Source organism: Arachis hypogaea, chromosome 19, assembly GCF_003086295.3.
Source record: "Arachis hypogaea cultivar Tifrunner chromosome 19, arahy.Tifrunner.gnm2.J5K5, whole genome shotgun sequence".
NCBI lineage: Eukaryota > Viridiplantae > Streptophyta > Magnoliopsida > Fabales > Fabaceae > Arachis > Arachis hypogaea.
The window spans coordinates 6698515-6722607 of NC_092054.1; the positions used below are offsets into that span (position 1 = coordinate 6698515).

Here is a 24093-nt window from a genome sequence, read left to right on the forward strand (position 1 = left end):
ATTGTGCAACAAGATAATTTTAAAGGAGAACCCTTTTATTAAATTGAGGACTGCCATAAATATTACTACACCTCTAAATTAAATTATCAAAGTGAACCTCCACAGTAACACCTTGATCAAAAGCATCAATGAACTTACAACAAACATCCTTCATAAAGGATAGAAACCAAATACCTCCCTTATGTCCCTCCGCTTCTACTATATCAACAGAGTGATACCCCAATCTTTTCCAAAATAATTTTAAATGCTAAAAAGGGAAGTGAATTTCAACCACAATAAAGAAAATATGTCTAAATTTCTTAACAAGTTCCTTACAATGCACCCGGGCTAACTTATTAGAAGCACCCCTAATATTCCAAACAATTATATTTAAACTATCCATAAATAATAAGGAGAGAATAAATAAGAACATAAACTCTAAACAGAATCACCAACCTCAATAGGTGGTTTGTCCTGCGGTATTGGCACACTCTGATCCTCAATAATTGCCACCTTCGGACCCCCGACACTGCACCTGCCATGCTTCCATCTACTAAGGTTTCCTCCGTTGTGCCACCATTTTTATCAATTGGTGAGTTCTGCAAGGAGGAAGGCCAAGGACGCTTCCGTAAAGAAATTCCACGACGTGCAGGAGTTCTACGCGATGGAGATGGCGCAATTTCATGTTTTTCTCGCTTCCCCATCCTAATGCCAATTGATTTTCCTCCGTCACCATGCAAATTGGGTCTTGGAACCCTTCTCGAACTAAACTTGTGCTGTTTTTCATCTTGGTTCTTCAAACCTGATAACTGGCCCATTGGGAATTTTTCCTTACGTAGCACTTGTTGCCAGCCTTCTCCATCATCCATGCATGCCTCATTAACATGCCCATCAGGCACGTGAGGAGCCAATGATTCCGTAACCACATCTTTCCCTTTAACAACTCCTAATTTCTCACCCAAATTACGAGGATTCTCACCCAAATCACGAGCTTCTGATTCAGCTTCTTTTTGAATCTCATGATTGTTGTGTGACACTAGTGTCGGGGCTTTATTATTTTTTCCATCACCAAAGAAATTTCCGTTTCCTTCCAAGGACTCCTTCTCCATGCACAACGATTTATCATGCCCATACCGTGCACAAGTAGCACAAATCAACTGTAAACTCTCGTACTCCACTTCATAAGTCACACCCTCCACTATAATATGTTTGATTACAGGCAACTCAAGATTAATTTGAACACAAGCTAGGGCATATTTTTCTCTTTCTGCAAGTTTAGTGGCCAAATCTACTTTTACCAGAATCCCTATTGCAGAAGCAATTCGCAGCATTGCTTATTCCTGGTAGCACCAAATTGGAAGTCCCGAGACTCGAATCCATACCAGCGTTGATCCAAAGGATTTTTTGCATGGCCTAAAATCCACATCCCATGGCTTTACTGCAACATAGTGACCGTCTATCAACCACGGGCCACCAAGAATGACTTTCTCACGATCTGCAGCAATATCAAATTTAACCAAAAAATATCCAAAACCCACATGCGACAAATCAAAACCTCCTTTGATGCGCCATACTATCCGAAGCTTATGCATGAGAGCCGTGTAGCCATAATGCTTATCCAGCACCTTGATCACGATGACTTCCTTATAAGGTTCAGCTAGACAGCTCTTTGCCTCCTTGGTAAAACTGACACTTAGTGGACGAGAATCACCCTTCTTACCTGTCACCGTCGCGATACCATCCCCAGATAAAGACCCTACTAATGCAAAGGCCTTAGACTTTTCTGCACCAATGACTTTATCTCTAAAAGAGACCTTGGATGGCTTTTCTAACCCCTCTCGAAAAGAACCCTCCTTAACACCGGATACACACCCACCCACGCTCTCCTCCTTATCTCTTCTGATGGCATGGCCATCTTCCTCACCGTATTTTACCTTCAACCGCTCACCACCGCTCTCTCCTTCTCTCATTCTCCTTGAGTACGGAGTACGTACTCTTTCTCTACTAGGATTATATATATATATATATATATATATATATATATATATATATATATATATATATATTTGATGATTATTTTTAATATATGTAGAATATTTTTATTTTTTAATTTATTTCATAAGAAAAGTAACACACTCGATGAATAATAATTTGAAGTGAATAAATTTTAATATGAATTTACTTTGATAAAATATAGAATTAATTTACATATTTTATAGTTATAATTGTTCATAGTTATATAACATAGATTAATTTTTTCTCACTGTAGGTTCAAAAGTTGATGTATAACAATTAAATAAAATTATGGATAACAAAGAAAAATTTTGTACCATTTATTGTATATAAAATTAGACAATCAGAAAAGGATTTCCCCTCCCTTCTATTGAATCCAATGGAACAAAAAGGATTTCCCCTCCCTTCTATTGAATCCAATGGAACAACTGCCTTGAATATAAAAGATCTCCAATGTATAAGATCAACCATTTAATTTTATGGGATGATTTTAGTGTATAAATAATATTTTTGTATTTTTTTTATTTACTAAATATAAAACAAGGTATTTATATTAAAAACAATGCTTACTAATAAACTTATCTTAAAAATAGTTTTTTAATAAACATAAACAACAATAGTTATACTTAGTAAAATAATTTTTAAAATATAATGACCATAATAATCATAAAATGTGAGAAAATTTTGATTCTGAATGGAGCTTTACATTTGAATATTTATTATATATTTTAGATTTTTTAATATTTTAAATAATTATAAACTAATTTTAAAAAGAATTTTTTTATGTACTTTCAAAAACTTTTAACTTTTTAAAACTACAAACACATATATACAATCGTTTTTAATTTATCAAGTATAAAAATGATGTATTTACAAGTACAAATATGAAATATCTTCTCAAAAATCTTTATCAAATCATGTCTTATTTTAATTTACCAATATGCTATAATTTTTAAAAGATTATATTTAAAAATTATTTTTAATAAACTAAAAGTAAGAGTCTTACTGAGTCTGCACCTAACCACCAATCCTTACCATTAATATAATAAATAAGTAAACAAATATATTAATTAACTCAAATACTTGTCAATAGAAATGATAATAATCTTAGTATATGACTATATGTTAATAAAATCTCTCCTCTTTGTGTGCATTCTGATGCCCTCCCAAAGCTTGGCTATTGGAGAATTTCTTGTTCCAAAACTTACACTGTAACAGTCTCTTATTTTGCGGATATTTTTTTAGTAGCTTACATGCTTTGGTGATGGGGCAAGAAGCTTTCCACAATCTCTACCGTGGCTACTAGTATTATCTGATGATGGCACCATGTTTCATCTCTTGATAATCAAAACCAAGTATTCACAAATTGTGCTTATCTAGTATATGATATTGTTGCCTTTTTAGTTCTCCTTAATTTTAATTTGGATTATATATATACTTTCCAATTATAGTACGGTTTTGATTTAATTAGCTAAGTTATCATCCTATGTTATTATATATCAAATCTTTTTTTTTTTTCAATTTAATTACTATATTAAATTAATAAGACGAGAGACTTACTAAGTTGGTGAATTACTCTACTCATTTACCATTTTCCAGTATTTGTATTGTTGTATAGAGTGACAGGCACGCGCTATGGACATGATATTGAATCTGCCAGAGCACATCCTTCATGAAATTCTTTCAAGAACAAGAAGAAAAGATGCCATGAGGGCCAATATTTTGTCCAAGTTGATGCCATGAGCACATCCTTATTAGCATTCTTGAATCCAAATCATTGGTTTACCTCACCTTGGTTGGCAGTTTTAGACTTGTTAAATCATTATTCATAACAATAGAACCGCTAATAGGACACATGTACGTGGTCGAATGTAAAATATCTAGGCTTTCAATATCCAAACAATTTTACACATGTGCGGGCCAGGTCATGTGCACTATTCCACTATCTCTTCGCACTCCTTCCTTTTACTGATTTACATGCTACACAAGTTTCAAACGGGAGAAAGTTGATTAAACCTTAACCTGAAATATTTGATGAGTCATATTTGACATGACAAGGCACTGGCAGGGAAGAAAGAAAGATAGTTGCTTGAAAAATATATTCAATAATTCATAGCTGATGAAGATCTTGATGAGATAGGTTTTTCACACTTTACCAAAATCTCTTCAGTCTCAGCAATCCTTCAACACACTGGTATGCAATTTACACTCAACTTTTTCATACACTTGCATCTCACTAGAACTTTTCATTTCAATATATCAATGATTTTGAATGTAATTGAAGAACATTATTTAATCCTTAGTAATTGTTTCTGTTAGGGGAGCTCAGAGATCTTACTAAGGAAATGGACAAAATTTCTGATCTGCCAAAGATGATCCTCCATGACATTCTTTCAAGATTGCCTTACAAAGATGCTGCAAGGACCAGTGTTTTGTCCAAGGCTTGGCATGAAACATGGTCCTCATTCCCCATCTTGGTCTTCCACGGCTTTGACCGAGGCGTGTTCTTGCACTCTGGGGATAGTAAAGATCCCCTGAAGATACAAGATTACAGAAGGAAAGTGAACAGCTTCCTCAACTCTGTGGACAGGACACTTGTTAGGTTCCACCACCACGGCTTCGCCATCAAAGAATTCAGCCTTAGTATGATGTTCTTCCATCCTCAGTTCATGCCACATCGCGTCGACCGGTGGATGAAGATAGTAGGTGAAAGTAGTAGTATTAAGGTCCTAAAGCTTGAACTTAAAGTTGTTGAGCATCGCTTTGGATTTAAGTTTGACTACACGGTTGATAATTATTACGGCTTGCCATCAGATGTAGTGAAAGCAAAGTCATTAAGTGAATTAAAGTTGTCGGGGAAGATTAGAGTGGATAAATTGTTTGCAAATCACAGAATTAGGTTCCCTTTGTTGCGGATATTGTCCTTAATTGATGTTTATTTGGGACATGAACAAGCCATGGAAGATCTCATTTCTGGTTGTCCTATGATTGAAGACTTAAAATTGGAGAACTGTGTTGGATTGGAAAATGTAAAGGTACATGATTTGCCTAAGCTAAAGTCTGCTAAGCTTTCTGGATTTCATGAAATTGATGTTGATGTGCTGAGTCTAGAGTTTCTTCAAATTACTAACGATGACACAGAGTTCCCTTGTGATATCAATATAGACAAGTGCAGAAATTTGAAGGTGCTTCTTTTAAAGGCTGTGAGTTCTGTTTTTGTCTCTAACCAATGGTTGCTTGAACTTTTTGACAAGTTTCCTTTCCTTGAGAGGTTGGAATTATGTTGTTGTATTACATCTGAGAGCCTAATGATCTCCAGTTCTAGGCTCAAGGTTTTGTCCTTCCAGGCTTGCTTTGAGTTGAAGGAAGCTAAGATCGATGCACCGAATTTAGAGTCATGTAGATATTTTGGAACTCACAGACACATGCCAGCAGCCATATCTTTTGTGAACTGTTCAAATCAGGTGGAATTTGATGCTGTCTTCGCAATCGAATTTCGTCTGGATTTGGAATGGATTAGGGCATTTTTCCAGCACATAGAACCAAGAAATGTTACCTTGTCTCTTAAAATCATGAAAGATTCATCTGTAAGTGTACATTACCAAATTCTGTTTTAGTTGCTAAAGTAAAACTTTACATGGAGAACTTTGATGTCATTTGTGTTGGTATTTTATTTTGGATGAGCAGATTGTGTTGAATGAAGATGTGCTACAAAATGTTCAAGTCCCTTTGCTAAGGATCAAACAGTTGAACTTATGGGCAGATGAAGAAACTCAAGATTTGTGTGTGCTTCTTATCAATGGTTTGTTTTGGAGCTTCCGTCCTGCTATTGTTTCTTTGAACCTGAAATTCTGCAGCAGAATATTCGTTAAGGTTTGTCATTTATTCATTGCTCCTTAACTCCTGATTTAATTATCCAATGCATGATCAATTCTTTCAGTGATTTTATTCATGAAAAAGAAAAAAACAAAAATAACTTGCAAAGATAATAAATTGATAAATTGATAAATAGTTTTGTTTTTGTTATATATAAAAGACTGACATGATACTATGTAAGATTATCATCAATTGTATTTGCCAATTTTTTAAATCTTTAAAGGATTTTTTTGGTCATTTTAGTTGTTAGTCTGAATCTTTAAAGGATTGTGTTAATTTATATATCAGTGCATATTAAAAAAATATTTACATATCCTTAAAGCATATATTTGATACATGTTTCAAAAATATTTATAACATTTATTGATACTAACATATTTATAATCTATTTTTTATAAATTAAATAATAATAAAGAATAAAGTGACAATTAGGTCTTTGAAGATTTCACTTTGGACTAATTAGTTTCTAAAAAAAAAGTACTAATTTGGTCTTCCTGGATAGCAAACGGTGAATACATGATGTCCTTTTATCAATTCATCAACTAAAATTTAACGGTGATACTTATATGTACGGTTAATTACTCTGATATGTTTATTTATGAAAGATAGTCATGTAGATAATAATTTTTGGAACGAAATATATGGAGAATTCGATTTTGTTTCGCACAATTCATTGACGAAAAGATATATATGTCCAGTGTTTACTATCTTAAATGACCTAATTGATACTTTTTTTTTCAAGGACTAATGAGTCCAAAATCAATATCTTCGAGGATTTAGTTGTCACTTTACTCTAATAAATACTTAATACTCTAAATAAGACATTTGTCTTGAATTAATCCATTTTTTTATAAGTGTTTACTAACTATTTCCGGACAAAATTATCACTATGAATATTTTGAAAAATTTAAAAATAAAAAATATACTTTGGCTGAAAAGTTTAAGATCTAATTCTAGTTGTCAATTGGCCAAATCAACAACAGCTATTATTGGAGAGGCTAAGGTGCAGCAACGAGAAAGAGAGATGCTGCAGTTCAAGTCAAATGAAATGTTGGTGGCATGATTTGAAAGATGTCAAAGTCAAAAGCTCTCCCAAGAAATATGAGAACCTCAGTGATTGTGAAACACTCTTGGATTCATTGCCAATAAATCTTTATTCCCCGGATCTTCAACTTAACTTTCAGTTAGAGTGGGACTCATTACAGTAAGACAAGTTCAATTTTAAATACATAAAATTACAACTGCAACTGCAATTTGTTATTTCGTTTTTTTTTTCTTTCTTTTTTGCCTTCTTTGTGTTGAACTTTAACGGTTGATGAACCACTTGAAAGTAATTGATATGTTCTACTTTGACATTCACATCTAAATTTCATAATGCATAATGTTTCAACTTTCAACTATAATATAATAGAAAATTTTCTTCGGCATGCATGTTATTTCGCACAATTTTAACATTTTATATCAGAATAATCAAGTTTATCAAAGATTTTACATTAGAATAATTAAACATATTGTTAAAGAATATATAATCAAATACTTTTTAATAATAAATTCGAACTATTTTTTGTAAATACCAAACAAATATTCTTGTTTGTTAACTAGTTAATGACATTTCTAAAATCTATGGAGTATTTTTTAACAATTATATGTTATATGTATATAAAAAATTAGATATTAATTAACTATTAAATATAGAAATATATATATTTAACAACTCATAATTTTTTTTAATGATACTACTATAAAAAAATTCATTATTTATTGCATATTTACTTATTTGAGGTTATAACATATTTGATGGTTATTTTTAATATATGTAGAATATTTTTAATTTGTAATTTATTTCATAAGGGAAATAAGTCAAATAATATATCCTATAGATAATAATTTGAAGTTAATCAATTCTAGTCTGAATTTACTTTGATAAAATATCAAATTAATTTACCTATTTTGTAGTTATAATTGTTCATAGTTATACATAACATACATAAATTATTTTTTTCCACTAAGTTCAAAAATTGATGTATAAAAATTAAAAAAATTACGAATAACAGACAAATTATACTATTTAATGTGTATAAAACTAGACAATCAAAAGAGAAATTTTTTATTTTTATTGAATTCAATGGGACAATCTGTTTTGAATATAAAGATCTCCAAGTTAAAGCAGTACTATGTGCTTTTGATTTTTTTTTTTTTTTTTTAAGTATGCTTTAGAAAAGGTGAACAATGAATACTTTTAGAAAACAAAGACAAAACTTAAGGAAAATCATAAGTATAATATCTTTCAAATGGATCCTTAACTTTTAAAATTTGTAAAAACAAGTATATATATTTATTTTAGTTAAAAAATATAAAACAAGATACTTATGTTAAAAAAAAACTTATATTAAAAAAAACTACAAACATAAATACATAATCGTTTTTAATTTATCAAAGTATAAATGATGTATTTCAGTATTTGCAAGCACAATTATTTCTCTAAAAATCTTTTATCAAATCATGTTTTATTTTAATTAACCGAATACTATAATTTTTAAAAAATTATAAGTTCATAAATTAATTTTAATAAACTAAAAATAAGTTTTATCACACTAAATCACCAATAATTACAATTAATATAATAAATAAAATAAACAAATATACTAATAGTAATTAACTCAAATACTTGTCAATGGAAACTATATTAATCCTAGTATATGTTAATAAAATTCAATAATATTTTAATCTATTTATATTAACCATACATTAGAAAATGAGCATACATTCTTTTATTAATCTATTTATATTAATAAAATCTCTCCTTGAGGTTTGTTATTCCCTAAACCTGTTAAAAAATATAACAAAAATGAAAACTAATGATAAACAAGAGATAATAATAATAATTGAAATAAAAAAATAAATAAAAAATAAAACACAAAAAATAGATAAAAATTGAATATAAAAAAATTTATTCTATTTTTTATCTAATTTTTTATGCTATAATATAAGAAAGGACTTTTCAATTTAATTTATTAACACTATATTTTAAAAATTCAAAACGACTTACTCCTGAATCTTCTATCCAATTTCTCATACTCACTCAACCTAACATTATTGTCCACGCCATGGTTATAAAACCAAAAAGTACTTTAATACTTTTCTAATTTTTCTATACAATGACTATAATCATTCAGGATGTATTTATAATCTCTTCTAAGGTTAAAATAATAAAAATCCTAAATTTATTGACATAAAATCTAATCTAGTAATTAAATAAAAAAAATTAAAATACATCAAATTAAATTAATAAAAAAGTATGTTTTTTTCTTTAACGTTTGTAATTTTTTTTCAAAAAATACTCGTGACTTTTAATGTTACTTAATTTTGTCCCTGATATTTTCTGTATGTATCAAAATTATCCTGGATGTTATCTTCATCTAAAATATTGGGAATAAAATTAAAAACGTCAACAACGCAATTGAATAAATCGAAAACGTTTAGATATCAGCACTTTTAAAAAAAATTATAAACTTTTAAAGAAAAAAATACTTTACCCTTAAATAAATATTCTAAAGAAAAAGTTTCTATCAGCACTTTTATTAAAATTTGGCAAAAAAAAAAATTTCACACCAATAATAACTAATTAATGACTACAAATTACAAAATTTACTGACTCCTAATACTCTACTATTTTAAAAATATCAACTAATAACCTTAAAATAATACTTAAACTCTCCCTATCACAAATATTTGAATCACATGTCAAGAAACATATACTTAAACATGATGAATTGATGATGATAAAATTAAAAGCTATATAACTGTAATTCATGTAATGCTACAATTACCTGGTTGTTGTTGTTTACTTGTTTGGTTTAGATTCATGTTTTCACCTAAACTCAACCGTGACTATTGGGATAACAAATTTACTTGGACTAAATCCCTATAATGGTCCCCGAGATTGACGCCGTGCACCAAAATTGTTCCTGAGATTCCAATTGCACCAATTATGTCCCTGAGATTGGAAAAATTGCACCATAGTGGTCCCTGACCCGTTTTTCGTTAACGGCGCGCTGACGTGGATTTTTGGTGACACGTGTCACCTCATGGTTTGGCCACGTGTAACGATATGATGATGTGTCGATCAACGACACGTGGCAAGCTGACATGGATGGGTATGCCACGTGTCACAATGCTATTTTGTCACGTGTCAGATTATGCCACGTGTCGCAATGCTATTTGTCCACGTGTCATCCACGATGTCATCGTTACATGTGCACCAAATTAGTCCCTTACTTTGCATCTAATGACTCATTTTAATCCCTGAAGTGCACCAAATTAGTCCCTTCATCAGTTTTTTCTAATTTTTTTATAAATTTAAAATTTTTAATATTTTTTATACACTAATTTTAATTATATTTTTTATTATACATTTTTTATAATAAATTTTTTAATTAATAATGTTAACTTGTATCATTGGTGTACATATTAACTAAAACCAAAACTTTATTATTGCCTCTTGTGTTTATTTATATCTATTTTAATATTATTCAAGTCATAGTTATAATAAGTACTTATATTAATTAATAGTGTAATATATGAAAAAAGCCACCTAACAAGTTATAGATAAAATGAATTATTATAATCGATAGTATAAATCTATCTTATTAATTTAGTGAGAAGTTAATTATATAGGAAATCGGACATTCTTAAAATGGATGGGAATAATAAATTTATATTAGTTAATAAGTGTCTTATCAAGTATTCCTAAAATATTTATTAAAGTGTTAAATATTAAAAAAATTGTACTAAGGAATATTATTAGGCAACTACTCCCATGAAAATGCCAAAAACATCTTCTCATGATGATCCTTGTTTAAAAAGTGTAACTTATTTATTTAGCAACACTTTAAATAAAGGTAACACTTTTACTTCAAATAAAATCAAGCCCTACAATCTATCATCCAATGGTCAAAATGATGTATCTTCACATGAAGATAATCATTAAATCTTCATTGGAGTAGATACCATATTATTATACTCTTAACTTACACTCTTTATTAAATCAATATCAATATGTCACATAATTCTTTTAATAAAATATTGTAGAAAAAAATTGTATAATTAAAACTAATATTTTAAAAATATTTTATAAAAACACTTGTATTTAAATAACTTGTGAAAAGATAAAATTAAAATTAGTGTATTCAAATATATAATGAGAATTTTAAATTTATAAAAAAAAATGAGAAAAAATTGATGAAGGGACTAATTTGGTGCACAATATTCAATTTCAGGGACTAAAATGAGTCATTAGATGCAAAGTAAGGGACCAATTTGGTGCACATGTAACGATGACATCGTGGATGACACGTGGACAAATAGCATTGCGACACGTGGCATAATCTGACACGTGGCAAAATAGCATTGTGACACGTGGCATACCCATCCATGTCAGCTTGCCACGTGTCGTTGACCGACACATCATCATATCGTTACACGTGGCCAAACCATGAGGTGACACGTGTCACCAAAAATCCACGTCATCAAGCCACGTCAGCGCACCGTTAACGGAAAACGGGTCAGGGACCACTATGGTGCAATTTTTCCAATCTCAGGGACGTTATTGGTGCAATTGAAATCTCAGAGACAATTTTGATGTACGGCATCAATCTTGGGGACCATTATGGAGATTTAGTCAATTTACTTGCAATATATCTTTTTGCGGCAGTACTTCTCTGTTTGGTTGCGGTGGCATCTGATGCCTGCTGCATTGAAGATTCATGATTTGATTTCCCAGATCCAAGTGCAATTGAAGACCTATTATGAATCATTGCTTGTGGTTGTTGCATCCCTAATGTTCTACTATTATGACTAAAAGCAGAAAAATTTGAATTAATAATTTTGCATATTAGACTGAGATGATGGTAAGTAGTTCCTATAAGTAGATGCCATGGCTCAAATTCAACAAAAGCTACTCGTTACACAGTCTGCTTCACTAACGCAAATTTTTCTTCTTTATTTCGCGTTATTCTTTATTTTTTTATTTTCTTTATTTTTCGTTATTCTTAAATGATCTTTCTTGTTTTTTCTTTTTTTCTTTTTAATTGAAGTTTATTTGGATCCAGAGATGAATTGGATGTATTTTTGTTAATGATGGAATCTTTTTTACTGCTTCTTTAAAACGAAATTAATTTCGTTAATTTCGATTCATTTGATGACCAAATTTTTTATTTCTCGATTTATTTTTTAGTTTAATTGATGTTCATTTGGATACAAAAATAAATTGAATGTGTTTTTGTTCATAATTAAATTTTTTTGACTACTTGTTTAAAATTAAACTAATTGAATAGAATAGAGTAGAATTTAATACAATTGAATAAAGTGATGATAAATAATTTCATTCTTAACAAGTGAACCTCAATTAATACACAAATGAACCAAAATTAGTTCATATTTAAACAAATAGTTAAAAAGATTTCATTATTAACAAAAACACATAGAATTTATTTTTGGATCTAAATAAATCCCATTAAACAAAGAAATGAACCGAAATTATTTAATAATGACATCAGAGAAAAAATTTAGTACTAATAAAAATATTAACAAAATGTTATCGGTGATACAATAACAAAAAAAATGCAATATTGATAGAGGAAAAAAAAAAAGAGAAGAAAAAATAAATGAACAAAAAGAGATACGTAATTTAAAAAATTGTTACAAGTTAAATTTAGTTAAATATTTTAATTAGATATAGAATTTTATTGATTTTTAAAAACTTCTAACTTTTTAAAATTACAAACGTAAATACGTGGTTTTTAATTTATCAAGTATAAATAATATATTTGCAAGCACAATTGTCTCCCCAAAAATCTTTTATTAAATCATGTCTTATTTTGATGGACTGAGTACTATAATTTTTTTAAAATTATAATTTATAAATTAATTTTAATAAACTAAAAAAATGGGTTTTATCACATTAAATCACCAATCATTATGATTAATATAATAAATAAAATAAACAAATATATTAGTAATTAACTAAAATGCTTGTCAATAGAAACTATACTAATCCTAGTACACGTTAATAAAATCTAATAATTTTTTAATCTATTTTGTATACATTCTTTTAGAGCTTGAGTGTCAAATCGATCTCTCCTTGAGGTTTGTTATTCCCTGCACCTGTAAAAAAACATATAAAAATGAAGACTAATGATACACAAGAGATAACAATAATTGAAATAAAAAAATAAATTAAAATAAAAAATAAAAGACAAAAAAAAAAAGTTAAAATAGAGTATAAAAAGAATCATTTTATTTTTTATCTAATTTTTAAATGCTATAAAAAAAGAACTACTCAATCTAATTTATTCACACTAAGAGACTTGTTCAATCTAACATTTCTTGTCCACGTCATGATTTCATCAACGAAATCAAAAAATACTTTGGTACTCCTCTAATCTCTCTTTATACGAAAACTACTCTCTTGATACGAAAACTACAATAATTTATGAGGTATTTATAATCGCTTATTAAATTAAAATAATAAAAATCCTAAATTTATTGAGATAAAATCTGATATAGTAATTAAATAAAAAAATCAAAATACATTAAATTAAACTAAGAGTAAAGTATATTTTCTATCTCTAACGTTTATCATTTTTTTTTTCAAAAAATACTCCGTAACTACTAATGTTACTTAATTTTGTCCCTCACATTTTCTATTTGTATTAAAATTACTCTAGATGTTTTTTCCATCTAAAATATTGGAGATAAAATCGAAAATATTTAAAAATAGTTTTAAAACAAATCGAAAACGTTAAGAATATAATTGAATAAATCGAAAACGCTCGGACAAAATTAAATAAAATTAAACATCAAAGATATTTTTAAATAAAATTATAAACTTTTAAGAAAAATAATATAGATTACCCTTAAATTAAATATTCTAAAAATATCAAATAATAACTTTTAAATAATACTTACAGTCTCTGTAGCACTAACATTTGAATCATGTATCAAAAAACATATACTTAAATGATGATAGAATTAAAAGCTATATAATTGTAATTCATGCAATGCTACGACATTACCTGGTTGTTGTTGTTGTTTATTTGTTTGGTTTGGATTCATGTTTTCACCTAAACTCAACGGTGACTGTTGTGGTAACAGATTCACTGTCAATATTTCTTTTTGCCTGCTGCATTGAAGATCCATGATTTGATTTCCCAACAATATATTATGAAGGTATCCAGGTCCAAGTGCAGTTGAAGACCTATTATGAATCATTGCTTGTGGTTGTTGCATCCCTAATGTTCTACTACTATGACTAAAAGCAGAAAAATTTGAATAATAATTTTGCATATTAGACTGAAATGGTGGTAAGTAGTTGCTATAAGCAGACGCCATGGCGAGAATGTTGTCTCTCTTCACCGCGGCTCTCTCCAATTTGTGTGCATTCTGATGCCCTCCCAAAGCTTGGCTATTGGAGAATTTCTTGTTGCAAAACTTACACTGTAACCGTCTCTTATTTTGCGGATATTTTTTTAGTAGCTTACATGAGTTTGATGATGGGGCAAGAAGCTTTCCACAATCTCTACCGTGGCTACTAGTATTATCTGGTGATGGCACCATGTTTCAGCTCTTGTAATCAAAACTATGTATAGACAAATTCTATGTTTTTTCTTTTGTTGACTTTTGACAAATTGTATGTGCTTATATAAAGAGGATTATCTAGGATATGATATTGTTGCCTTTTTAGTTCTCCTCAATTTTAATTTGAATTATATATATTCTTTCCAATTACGGTTTCGATTTAGTTAGCTAAGTTATCATGCTATGTTACTTATTACATATCAAATCTTTTTTTTAAATTTAATTACTATATTAAATTGCATATGAGATTAATTCTCCAACTAGGTGTTCACGATGCGTTTTAAATTGGTTTTGAAAAAAAAAAAAATCGATACGATTTGAAGTATATAATTTGTTGCACCTTGGATTGGATCGGTTTGATTTGATTTTTAAATTCAATCAAGTCATATCCAAACTATTGCGCTTTTGATTGGTTTGGTTTATTTAGTTTTTAAAAAACAAAATTTTAAAATTTTATTATTAAAAATAGAAATAATTTTAGTTTGATAAAACAAATAAATAAATGAATCTCATTTTATATTTACAAAATACTTACTAAATAATAATAGCATATAAATAAGATAAAAATGCGTAACAAATTAAACATTTTATATTTAAAATTTAAATTTAACAATAAATAATAATATTATATTACTTTTTGTAATTTAGATTAAATTGGTTCAGTTTTTAAAAGTGGATCAAAAATCTGATCCAATCCATGCGATTTGGCGAAAATATAATCGAATTTTGATTTTGATTGGATTTCGGTTTGTATCGGATTAGATGAGTAATTTTGTTTGGATTAGTTTAAATTTGAATATTCCATCTCCAACGGATAACCTTATTCAATTATAATGTGTACACAAAAAATCAATATATGTGTATACAAAAAATTAATCACCAAATCAGTTTTTCATATAAAATACAAAATACAAACCACATATATTGATAGTTTGGAGTCTTAGATTAATTTTTTTATTTTTGTCAATATAAATGTGTTATAACTTATAAGTTAGGCAAAAAGGTAAGAAATTGATTTACAAATTTAAACTAGTTTTATAAGGACAAAAAAAGGCTACATTGGTTTGTTGAAGCATCAAAAATTTTATTTATAAATTAAAATTGATTTACATAAAAGTGACTTTTTAAATGAAAATACCAATTCTAAATGAAAAATTGGTTTTTTATTCGTTCTTTAAATGAAAAAACAATTGTTGTTTTCTTAAATCAATTTTTATTTTAAAATTGGTTTAAAATTGATTTTTTATTTTTGTTACCAGTTAATAACCGGTTTCCTAATTCAAGGAAGCAAGCTAACTAAAGCTTCTCTATTGACAAACATTGAAATTATTGTTCTCACCCAAACAGTATTCATGCTATACCAAACACTTATTTCATCTTACGGCTCAGGCGAGAAACCCAGCGGTGATATGACTTCATCAGAAAGGTTTAAAGAATTTGAGGTCTTGCACAGCTCTAAGTTTCATTGTCATGTCATATTTAGAATTGACGTATATTCTGTCTTACAATTTGCAACATTGAAAGGAAGGGTATAATGGATGGTACTGAACAAAACTTGCAACATAGGAAAACATTCACTCATCGAAAGTGTCCCAGAACAAGGTATTTCAACAGCCATGTTATTCTTTCCACAATAGAAACAAAGATGAAATATATACTACTACACTGAATAGCATTCCAAGTAACAACACCAAAATTTGGCAATTCATCTACCACCGTCTTAACTCTTAAAAGTCATCATTCACAAAATCATAGCTCTTTGCTGAACATGTGATCTGATCATTCTTAAAGGCATGCTACAACACTGTATTATAAAAAGGTTAAACCCAGTACCATATGAAACCAAAGGCAAAAATCAGAAAATCAACATTAATCTTAACAAAATTGCTGCCACATTTACTCTAGCTATAAGTTATTTTGATCGGATTAAACTAAATTAGATTCAACAACAACATTTATCTACTAGCATATAATCCAAAATGTAGCATTTGGTAAAACGCAGCGTTTGGAAAACATAATCTCGAAAATGAAACTATAACAATCCAAACAGATCCTGAATAAACTGAGAACACATATAATCACCAAAACTAATAATTAAACATCTTTAGAAATGTAAAATGAAAAAAAAAAAAGGGCACCATTTTTTGAAATGCTTAGAATCTGAGCTTGGTGAAGAACCAACGATTCTTGCCAGTCTTGAACCTCTCCTCGAGCCTCTTCTTGGTCTCTTTAAGCGCCGCAACCTTCTTATCCTTCGACTGAAGCGACTCGATCGTAACGGCGTCCTTCAAATCCACGTCAAGCGTGTAGCGCGTGGGCATCACGTGCTGGTAGTTAACCATCTTAACGAACGCCTTGACGCGTGACTTCTTCGCCGTCTTCTTGGCGGAGTCCCTCTTCACAACCTTGGAAGGGTACTTCTTGATCCCGGCGACGAGGCAGTGGCCGTAGGGGCGGTCGCGGGTGCCATCGTCGAAGGCGCGTATGATGACGGCTTTGCGACCCGCGTATCGGCCTTGCAGCACGATAACCGCTTTGTTTGGTTTCAAGAACTTCACCATCTTCCTTCTTCTGCTTCCGCTGCGTGTTTTTGGTTATGGAGGAAGAGGAGCGAGGCGTGTTAAACCCTAGATCTAGATGAATATAAAATCTAGTATGATTGGGCCTGTGTCGAAAGACTGGGCTCAGTGTATTCAGGATGCAAGCCCACAATCTATTCTCACAAAAAATTTATACATGCCCAAATTTTTTGACAAAAAAAGTTTTCCTTCTTGTAAAATGAAATTTAGTTTGTTTGTTTTATGTAGTGTTAAAAATGGATTACTTTAGGAATTAGATACTTTTTGTTATCATAATTGATTTCATCTTCATGATGAATAACATTAACACATGATAATAAAATCATGAATTCTAAAGCAAGGATTGTAAAAGATATGTAACTCCTATTGAATAACAGGAAGAAAAATTCTTAAACAATGAATACAATAAGTGGATGAAAACTTAGGAAAATATGTAACTCCTATTGAATTTATTATAACGGATGATTTTAAAACAATGCCACTCAATTTTATATCTTTGGGCAAATTTAAAATAAATCTGAATTTACTTTATTATATGTCATTTGTGTATGATATAATGTGTTCTAGTTTAGTAGCCCTCCAAGGTATGATTTGCAAATCAAAATTGTTATGCCATTCAGGAACCCAAATCAATCAGATTGCCAATTGCTTAATATTATTTTATATTCTTATTAGAAATGATTAAAAAATATTAAAGAAACAAACGTGGTAAATATGTTTGAGGAATGTAACTTGGATGACAAATTTTGATGACTATTAATTTAAAGAAAAATGCTAGTTTTACAACACTAATTAACCTTTAATCAATCTTTAATCAGATTTAAATAATATTTAATTATTTTTTATTGAAACATGTCCCTATTTTATAGATACATATCTATAAATGAATTTAATTTAAAATTTAAAACTCACCTACTTTATATTATAGTTAGTGACCGTGATTTTACTTTTTTTTACGTAATTTCGGTAACAAATAAAGTTTTTTATTCCTTATTTTACGGACATTCACACTACATTAGTGAATCCAAAACCAAAAAGGTTCCTTCCTACTCAATTCTCTCTTTCGTTTTTATTGGTGAAGATGTATCACCACTTTTCAGCTAAAACACTCTCTCATTCTGCATTGGTGAAAGGTATCACCACTTTCAACATTTTTAATTATATTTAAAAATAAATATAAAAACTTTATTTTTATTTAATTGAAACAAGGTCTTATTTATTTTTATTAATAGAGTTGTTACAAATAAAGTACTTTATACGTAAATAATTTGAACAAAGAAGCAAAAAAAAATCTGGAATTTAAGAGGGAAGATGTAGATGGTATGGTCATACAAATTTTGTTGTTATTTTTCAATTATAACACATTTGATAGTATGATATTTTATTCAAAATATTTTTAAAACACATCTAAAATTAAACTTTAATACACATCCAAAATTATAAGAATGCACTCTAAATATTTTATCAACACATCCAAAATTCATGTAAAAAAACTTATATAAGAACATAATGAACAACATAAACACATTCAAAATTAAGTATTGACACATTCAAATTAGATTAACATTACAACTCTTAAAAAATATAGACACTTTTAATATTATACATAAATTTAAAAAAATAAAACTTTTTATTAAGTGGAAAAAGAAAGATAATATATCTTCACAAATGAACTCAACCAATTTTTTTTAGAATTTTGCAAGCAGAATTACTAAATTTTGAATTCTAACTAATTTGATTTTTGGATGTAGATTTAAATTGTAATATATTAATAATTAAATATATTAAATTTGAAACAGAAATTTAAAATTTAAATTTAAATTTTAAATTTCAGTTTTATTTAGTTTGTATTTTGAATGTGTATTTAATTTTAAAAAAATACTAAATATATTTAAAATTTTTAGATGTGTTTGTTTTATTTTTTTTAAATTATTATAATAAAAGGCTGAATATTGTACCACTTTTAAAAAATACCTAATTAAACTGTAATTTAAAAAACCACTATAAGTGTAATTTCACGATTTAATTCGGGTAAAATAGGGAACTTTCAGTTGTTAAAAAATTACAACCTAATAAGGGATAAGGGATTTACTATCGCTGATAGAAGGTTTTTAAAAAATGTTAATGACAAAATTATTTTTGAATAATTTAAAAATACAATAAAAGAATTAATAAATATTATATATTTTATAAATAATAAAAAAATTTATATCTAATAAACAATTTATTTATTTGATCTCATTTTTATTGTAATGTTTGAATAAATACTTAAAAATATAAAAAATTCAAAACAAAATTTAATTTTTAATTTTTAATTTTAAAAAATGTTGTCATTCACCGTAAAGAAATTTACTTAACAAAAATTTTATTTTTTAATAATGACTATAAAAATTTACATCAAAATTTAATTTTTTACCAAGGTTGATGTAGAAGAAAGATGAGCTAGTTCCTCCACAGATGATGAAGTTGCTGCGCGTTTGCTGAGGAGTGAGGATTTTGTCTTCAAAATCTGCTCAACAAGTCAACAAAGGATTTGGGGTGGGATGATCTCCAATTAAAAGAAACCCTAACTCAGAGCATTAGCAGTGACAGATTCAAAGAAGGGGAAACGTTTTTTCGGTAAATGCTTCTTCCTCAAACCTATAATCTTAATAACTTAATATAGCTTCTGCTAGCACGTCTTCAAACATCGCTTTCTTTCTTTCGTTCGTTTGTGGAATTTATCATTTAGTCCTTAATGTTAATGTTTGCCTTTTTTTTTTCTGAAAAAAATAATGCTACATATCCAAATATTTTTGTTAATTAAGTCCAACTAAGTTAGTCTAACATCAATAAAAATTAATTATGAATAGCATTTCTCCAAATCTTATTGTTTAACTTTGTTAGAATTGGTTTATAAGAAAGACTTGATTACTTAATGCGATATCTGACTTTAAATGCGTCCCTTCTCAGATTATTCATTTTTATGATGTTATACTTGCTCTTAGGAACACAATAGTTTGAAGAGAAAGAAATGGACCGAATATCTGTTATGCCAAAATTTATACTTCATGACATCCTCGGAAGGTTGCCAGACAAAGATGCTGCTAGGACTAGTGTTTTGTCAAAGTCGTGGAGAGAAACATGGTATACATTTCCCATATTGTCTGCTTGCGACAAGAATTTTATTAATTTGCATGAATTACCATTATATCCAGAAGGTGCTCTTTTGCTTAGCAAATTAGATACATTCATTGAGTATGTGAGTAAAAGATTGAGGCGGCTCCATAACCAAGGATTAGCAGTCAAAAAACTTAAGCTCAATACGCAATATATATCTAATAAGATGCTTGTGTCACGGTTCCACCATGTTGATGAATGGATACAGATGGCAAGTGAAAGTGGTATCGAAGTACTAGAGCTTAACCTCGCTATTAGCCTGGACAAATTATATAACCTTCCACTTTGTCTCACTGAAGCCAAGTCACTCACTAAGTTGGTGTTGACTGGGGGAATCAGACTTGACCCAGCATTCTTAAACCATTCACTCAAGTTTTTCTCAGTGAGAACATTGCTTTTTCATAGTATACTTTTTGGAGATGAAAGGGTTATGGAGCATTTCATTTCACATTGTCCTCTAGTTGAACATTTAAGTCTTACTCATTGTCTTCTATATAAACCTTTAAGTGTAGGAGATCCACCCGGTTCTAGGGCCAATTATGTGAAATCGTTAAGCTTGCATGGTCTACAAAAGCTGAAGCGAGTTGAAGTTCAAGGAATAGAAGATGTATATATTGATGCTCCGAATCTTGAGAATTTATGCTATCTTGCTGGTATTGTGGATGCATCTTTCAAGCTGAATTTAGGTAGTTACAAAAATTTGAGATGGTTGAGCTTATTTTGTGTGAGAGTAGAGATGTGGTTACTTGAACAATTGCCCAAGATTCCATTCCTTGAGAATTTGATGTTGAAACATTGTTCTTTGTGTGAGAGGATTAATATTTCAGGTTCTCAACTCAAGTTCTTGGAGTTAACAAATTGCTCTAACTTGAAAGAGATCAATATTGATGCTCCAAATTTATTATCATGTGAGTATAGTGGAAAAGACGAACCTGTTATATCTTTTCGTGGAATTTCTAATCAACTGGATGTCAGTGCTCATATCCACTTGAATCATCAGGATGTTGATAGATTGAGGCAATTTATCCAAAACATTGAACCCCAAGAGATTTTGACGTCTCTGTCCGTTTTTATCATCCAACCATATCCAGTAAGTATAGACTTTCTACTTAATTGGTACCTTCTGTTTGCATTTTTGCCATATATATTTATTTATTTGTCTTTTTGTACCCCGAATTATGCAGATTATAGAAAGCATAGATATATTGCAAGGTTCATCATCTCCACCAAGTATTAAACACATGCAATTATCTGCTGTCTCGGATAGGCAAACTTGCTATTTTCCGGTTATGAATTGGTTGCTTTCAAGTTGCTTCCCAGAAACTATTTCATTCAGCTTGCATTACAGTTTTAATTTGAGGGCATTCATGGTGGTATGTTATTGTCTCCCAATTTTCTGTTTTATTTTCTCATTTACAACTTTGTCAGTTATAAATAAATAAAAGGTTACGAAGCCTCTAACTTTGTCAGTTATTTCATAAAAACAACAGTATTTCTATGAGATGCTGATGGGAAGCAAGAAGGGCGAGTGCTATTGCTATTCAAGGGGTCCTGAGTGTTGGTGGCATGCCTTGAAAGTTGTCAAGATCACACATCTAGAAAGGATTTATGAAAATGTTGAAGATCTCAAGGCCATGTTAAATGCATTGCCCTTATCTCGTAATTACGATGAAGAATTTATCACTTTTACCTTAGAGTTGTAATCTTGCTATTATTAGCTGATAGGCATTCCTCGTGTGAATTAAAACTTAGCCGTGTGAATTTCATTCCTCGTGTGAATTAAAACTTAGCCGTGTGAATTAAAACTTAGGTTGCTGCTTTCTATGATGTGTCTATACTTTTATTTTAGTGGTTAAGTTTGAATATTTTTTCTTAAAATTTTTTAAATTCTGTGGTCCTTTTTAACGGTCTCTAGCCAATATGAACTTGCAAAAAATAACTTTTTATCTCGCTCATTCTCCATTTCCAAGATAATAGTATTATTAAATATTAAGTATATAATAAAAGTTAAAGGTAAATAGATAATAGTATTATTAACATATCATTATTATAATTCAAAACAATACCACTCAATTTTCTATCTTTTGCAAATTTAAAATAAATCTGAATTCACTTAGTTGTATGTCATTTGTGTACACTATAATGTGTTCTAGTTTAGTAGATCTCCAAGGTATGATTTGCAAGTCAAAAATGCTATGCCATTCTGACACCCAAACCAATCTGATTGCCAATTGCTTAATATTATTTTATATTCTTATTAAAAAATATTAAAAAAACAAACGTTGTAAATAGTAAATACATTGAAATATTGAATGTTTGAAGCTAAAAATAATTTGTCCTCTTTGGATGATTCTAGAATTGAGAAATGAATAATTTTAACCAGGAGGCTGTATTTCGAATTGAGCGTTCGGAACATTATAGAATTGAATTCTTTAGATTTTACGCTAAATAATGACATAAATTTGAATCTTTCTTACAATAGCCAATTAAAATTCTGTTTTGAAATTATACGAGAATTCAATTCTTGTAACTGGGTGGGGTTGCTGGGTGGGGAAGAGAAAAAGGAGAAGTCAATTCCAATTATAGGCATTCCGATTCATATAATTAAATTCTTTTTATATAAATTAAAGGCAGAAACTCACCTGCAGTTGACTGCAGGTGAAGTTGCTCCTGGATGGCTGACACGTGTTACTATATAATTTAAAAAAAAATCGGTTTATTTTATACAAATGGTTTATTTAAGAAAATTGGTTTGAATTGGACCAAACGGTTACTTTTATTCCTTTCTTCGTTTTCACACGTTCGTTCTCTTCTAATCCCTTTTTCAGAATTAATATCAAACTTTCAATTAGGTATGTTCTTCTTATTTATATTTCTTAATCAAATTTATTATTTAAAGCTTAATTTAAAATCTGTTACAGCTTAATTTAAAAGCAACTGAAAATATAAGTTATGGAAAATAAAACAAAGCTCATCAAGAAGATAGAAACAGAGACACAAAAAAAGGACAGATGATACCATTTATGCCACTCTTATAGAAAAAACGTGAATTTTGTTTCTTTTTCAAAATAATAAATGTTACTTTTTCAAACAATTTGTATACATATATTTGACAAAAATTAAATAAATAAAAGTTTCAGATAAATTTTAAAAAAAATTGGTCAATAAAAATGAAGAAGAAGAACATACCAAATTCATCTGTTAGAAATTTAGGAATAACACGCAGAAAGAATTGAAATTATTTTAAAGGTAGTTATTTGATCTACTTAAACCGATTTTTTTAAATAAACCATTTGTATAAAATAAATCGGTTTTTTTTAAATCATATAATAACACGTGTTAACCATCCAAAAACAACTTCACCTACAGTCGACTGCAGGTGAGTTTCCACCTAAATTAAATTCAATTCTGTAATTTAGTGTTTTATTCCAAATATCAAACATCAAATCAACATCATAATAAACGAAATTAAATTCATTTGCATCCTATCTTTTTCCTATTGCAATCAAGTGATAATAGACCCGTAAAATTAAAGGATGTAAATTGTAATAATTGTTAACATAACAAGCTAAGATATAAAAGATCAAATGAAAAAGAAAACAAAAGTCCAAGCTACAAGGCCTGGGACCATGTGAATTTGGATGTCATGGTTTCCTATATGAAGAACTGGATAGTTAAAATGAGAACTGAAAGAGAAATATGATTGAATAACATAGTATAGCACTATAGCATGTGACCCCAAATGAATGAATCTTCAATGTGTTCAAAAACATGGAGCCACCATCTATTTTCTTTCTTTCTTTACAATTCTTTTTCTATCTATATTTAGGGTGTTTGTTTACTCCTACGG

The 24093-nt window shown here is 29.2% G+C and overlaps 3 protein-coding genes across 10 annotated transcripts; 2 read left to right on the forward strand and 1 right to left on the reverse strand.

The window, feature by feature from the left end:
* Positions 1–3912: 3912 nt before the first annotated feature.
* On the forward strand, positions 3913–7227 carry LOC112776327 (F-box/LRR-repeat protein At1g55660). 4 transcript variants are annotated; one of them, XM_029295643.2, is made up of 4 exons: positions 3913–4186; positions 4312–5579; positions 5680–5865; positions 6852–7227. In XM_029295643.2, the coding sequence occupies exons 2-4, from the start codon at positions 4338–4340 to the stop codon at positions 7074–7076; spliced, it is 1653 nt and encodes a 550-aa protein (XP_029151476.1). In that variant the 5' UTR covers positions 3913–4186; positions 4312–4337; the 3' UTR covers positions 7077–7227. The 4 variants fall into 4 exon arrangements, with proteins under 4 accessions (XP_029151476.1, XP_029151477.1, XP_072084210.1 ...); XM_029295644.2 differs by having other exon boundaries at positions 3932–4186; positions 4322–5579; XM_072228109.1 differs by having other exon boundaries at positions 3990–4186; positions 6826–7227.
* Positions 7228–16441: 9214 nt separating this feature from the next.
* LOC112776750 (large ribosomal subunit protein eL27) lies at positions 16442–17324 on the reverse strand. Its single transcript, XM_025820984.3, has one exon. The coding sequence runs from the start codon at positions 17064–17066 to the stop codon at positions 16659–16661; it is 408 nt and encodes a 135-aa protein (XP_025676769.1). The 5' UTR covers positions 17067–17324; the 3' UTR covers positions 16442–16658.
* Positions 17325–19543: 2219 nt separating this feature from the next.
* LOC112776752 (putative F-box protein At1g49610) lies at positions 19544–22065 on the forward strand. Of its 5 annotated transcripts, none has more exons than XM_025820991.3 (5): positions 19545–19703; positions 20072–20210; positions 20751–21333; positions 21428–21616; positions 21734–22065. In XM_025820991.3, exons 2-5 carry the CDS (start codon positions 20098–20100, stop codon positions 21944–21946), a joined length of 1098 nt encoding a protein of 365 aa, XP_025676776.1. In that variant the 5' UTR covers positions 19545–19703; positions 20072–20097; the 3' UTR covers positions 21947–22065. The 5 variants fall into 5 exon arrangements, 4 of the variants coding, with proteins under 4 accessions (XP_025676773.1, XP_025676776.1, XP_072084122.1 ...); XM_072228021.1 differs by having other exon boundaries at positions 19566–19703; positions 20083–20210; XM_025820988.3 differs by having other exon boundaries at positions 19544–19703; positions 20072–21333.
* The last annotated feature ends 2028 nt before the right edge of the window (positions 22066–24093 follow it).

What these genes read in the sequence shown, in the direction of transcription:
- LOC112776752 (XM_025820988.3), top strand. Translation starts at nt 20,098, where the DNA reads ATGGACCGAATATCTGTTATGCCAAAATTTATACTTCATGACATCCTC. An exon ending in TTATCATCCAACCATATCCA is followed by an intron (nt 21,334 to 21,427) that starts GTAAGTATAGAC and finishes CGAATTATGCAG; the next exon opens with ATTATAGAAAGCATAGATAT. An exon ending in ATTTGAGGGCATTCATGGTG is followed by an intron (nt 21,617 to 21,733) that starts GTATGTTATTGT and finishes TAAAAACAACAG; the next exon opens with TATTTCTATGAGATGCTGAT.
- LOC112776327 (XM_029295643.2), top strand. Translation starts at nt 4,338, where the DNA reads ATGGACAAAATTTCTGATCTGCCAAAGATGATCCTCCATGACATTCTT. An exon ending in AAATCATGAAAGATTCATCT is followed by an intron (nt 5,580 to 5,679) that starts GTAAGTGTACAT and finishes TTGGATGAGCAG; the next exon opens with ATTGTGTTGAATGAAGATGT. An exon ending in GCAGCAGAATATTCGTTAAG is followed by an intron (nt 5,866 to 6,851) that starts GTTTGTCATTTA and finishes AATCAACAACAG; the next exon opens with CTATTATTGGAGAGGCTAAG.
- LOC112776750 (XM_025820984.3), bottom strand. Translation starts at nt 17,066, where the DNA reads ATGGTGAAGTTCTTGAAACCAAACAAAGCGGTTATCGTGCTGCAAGGC.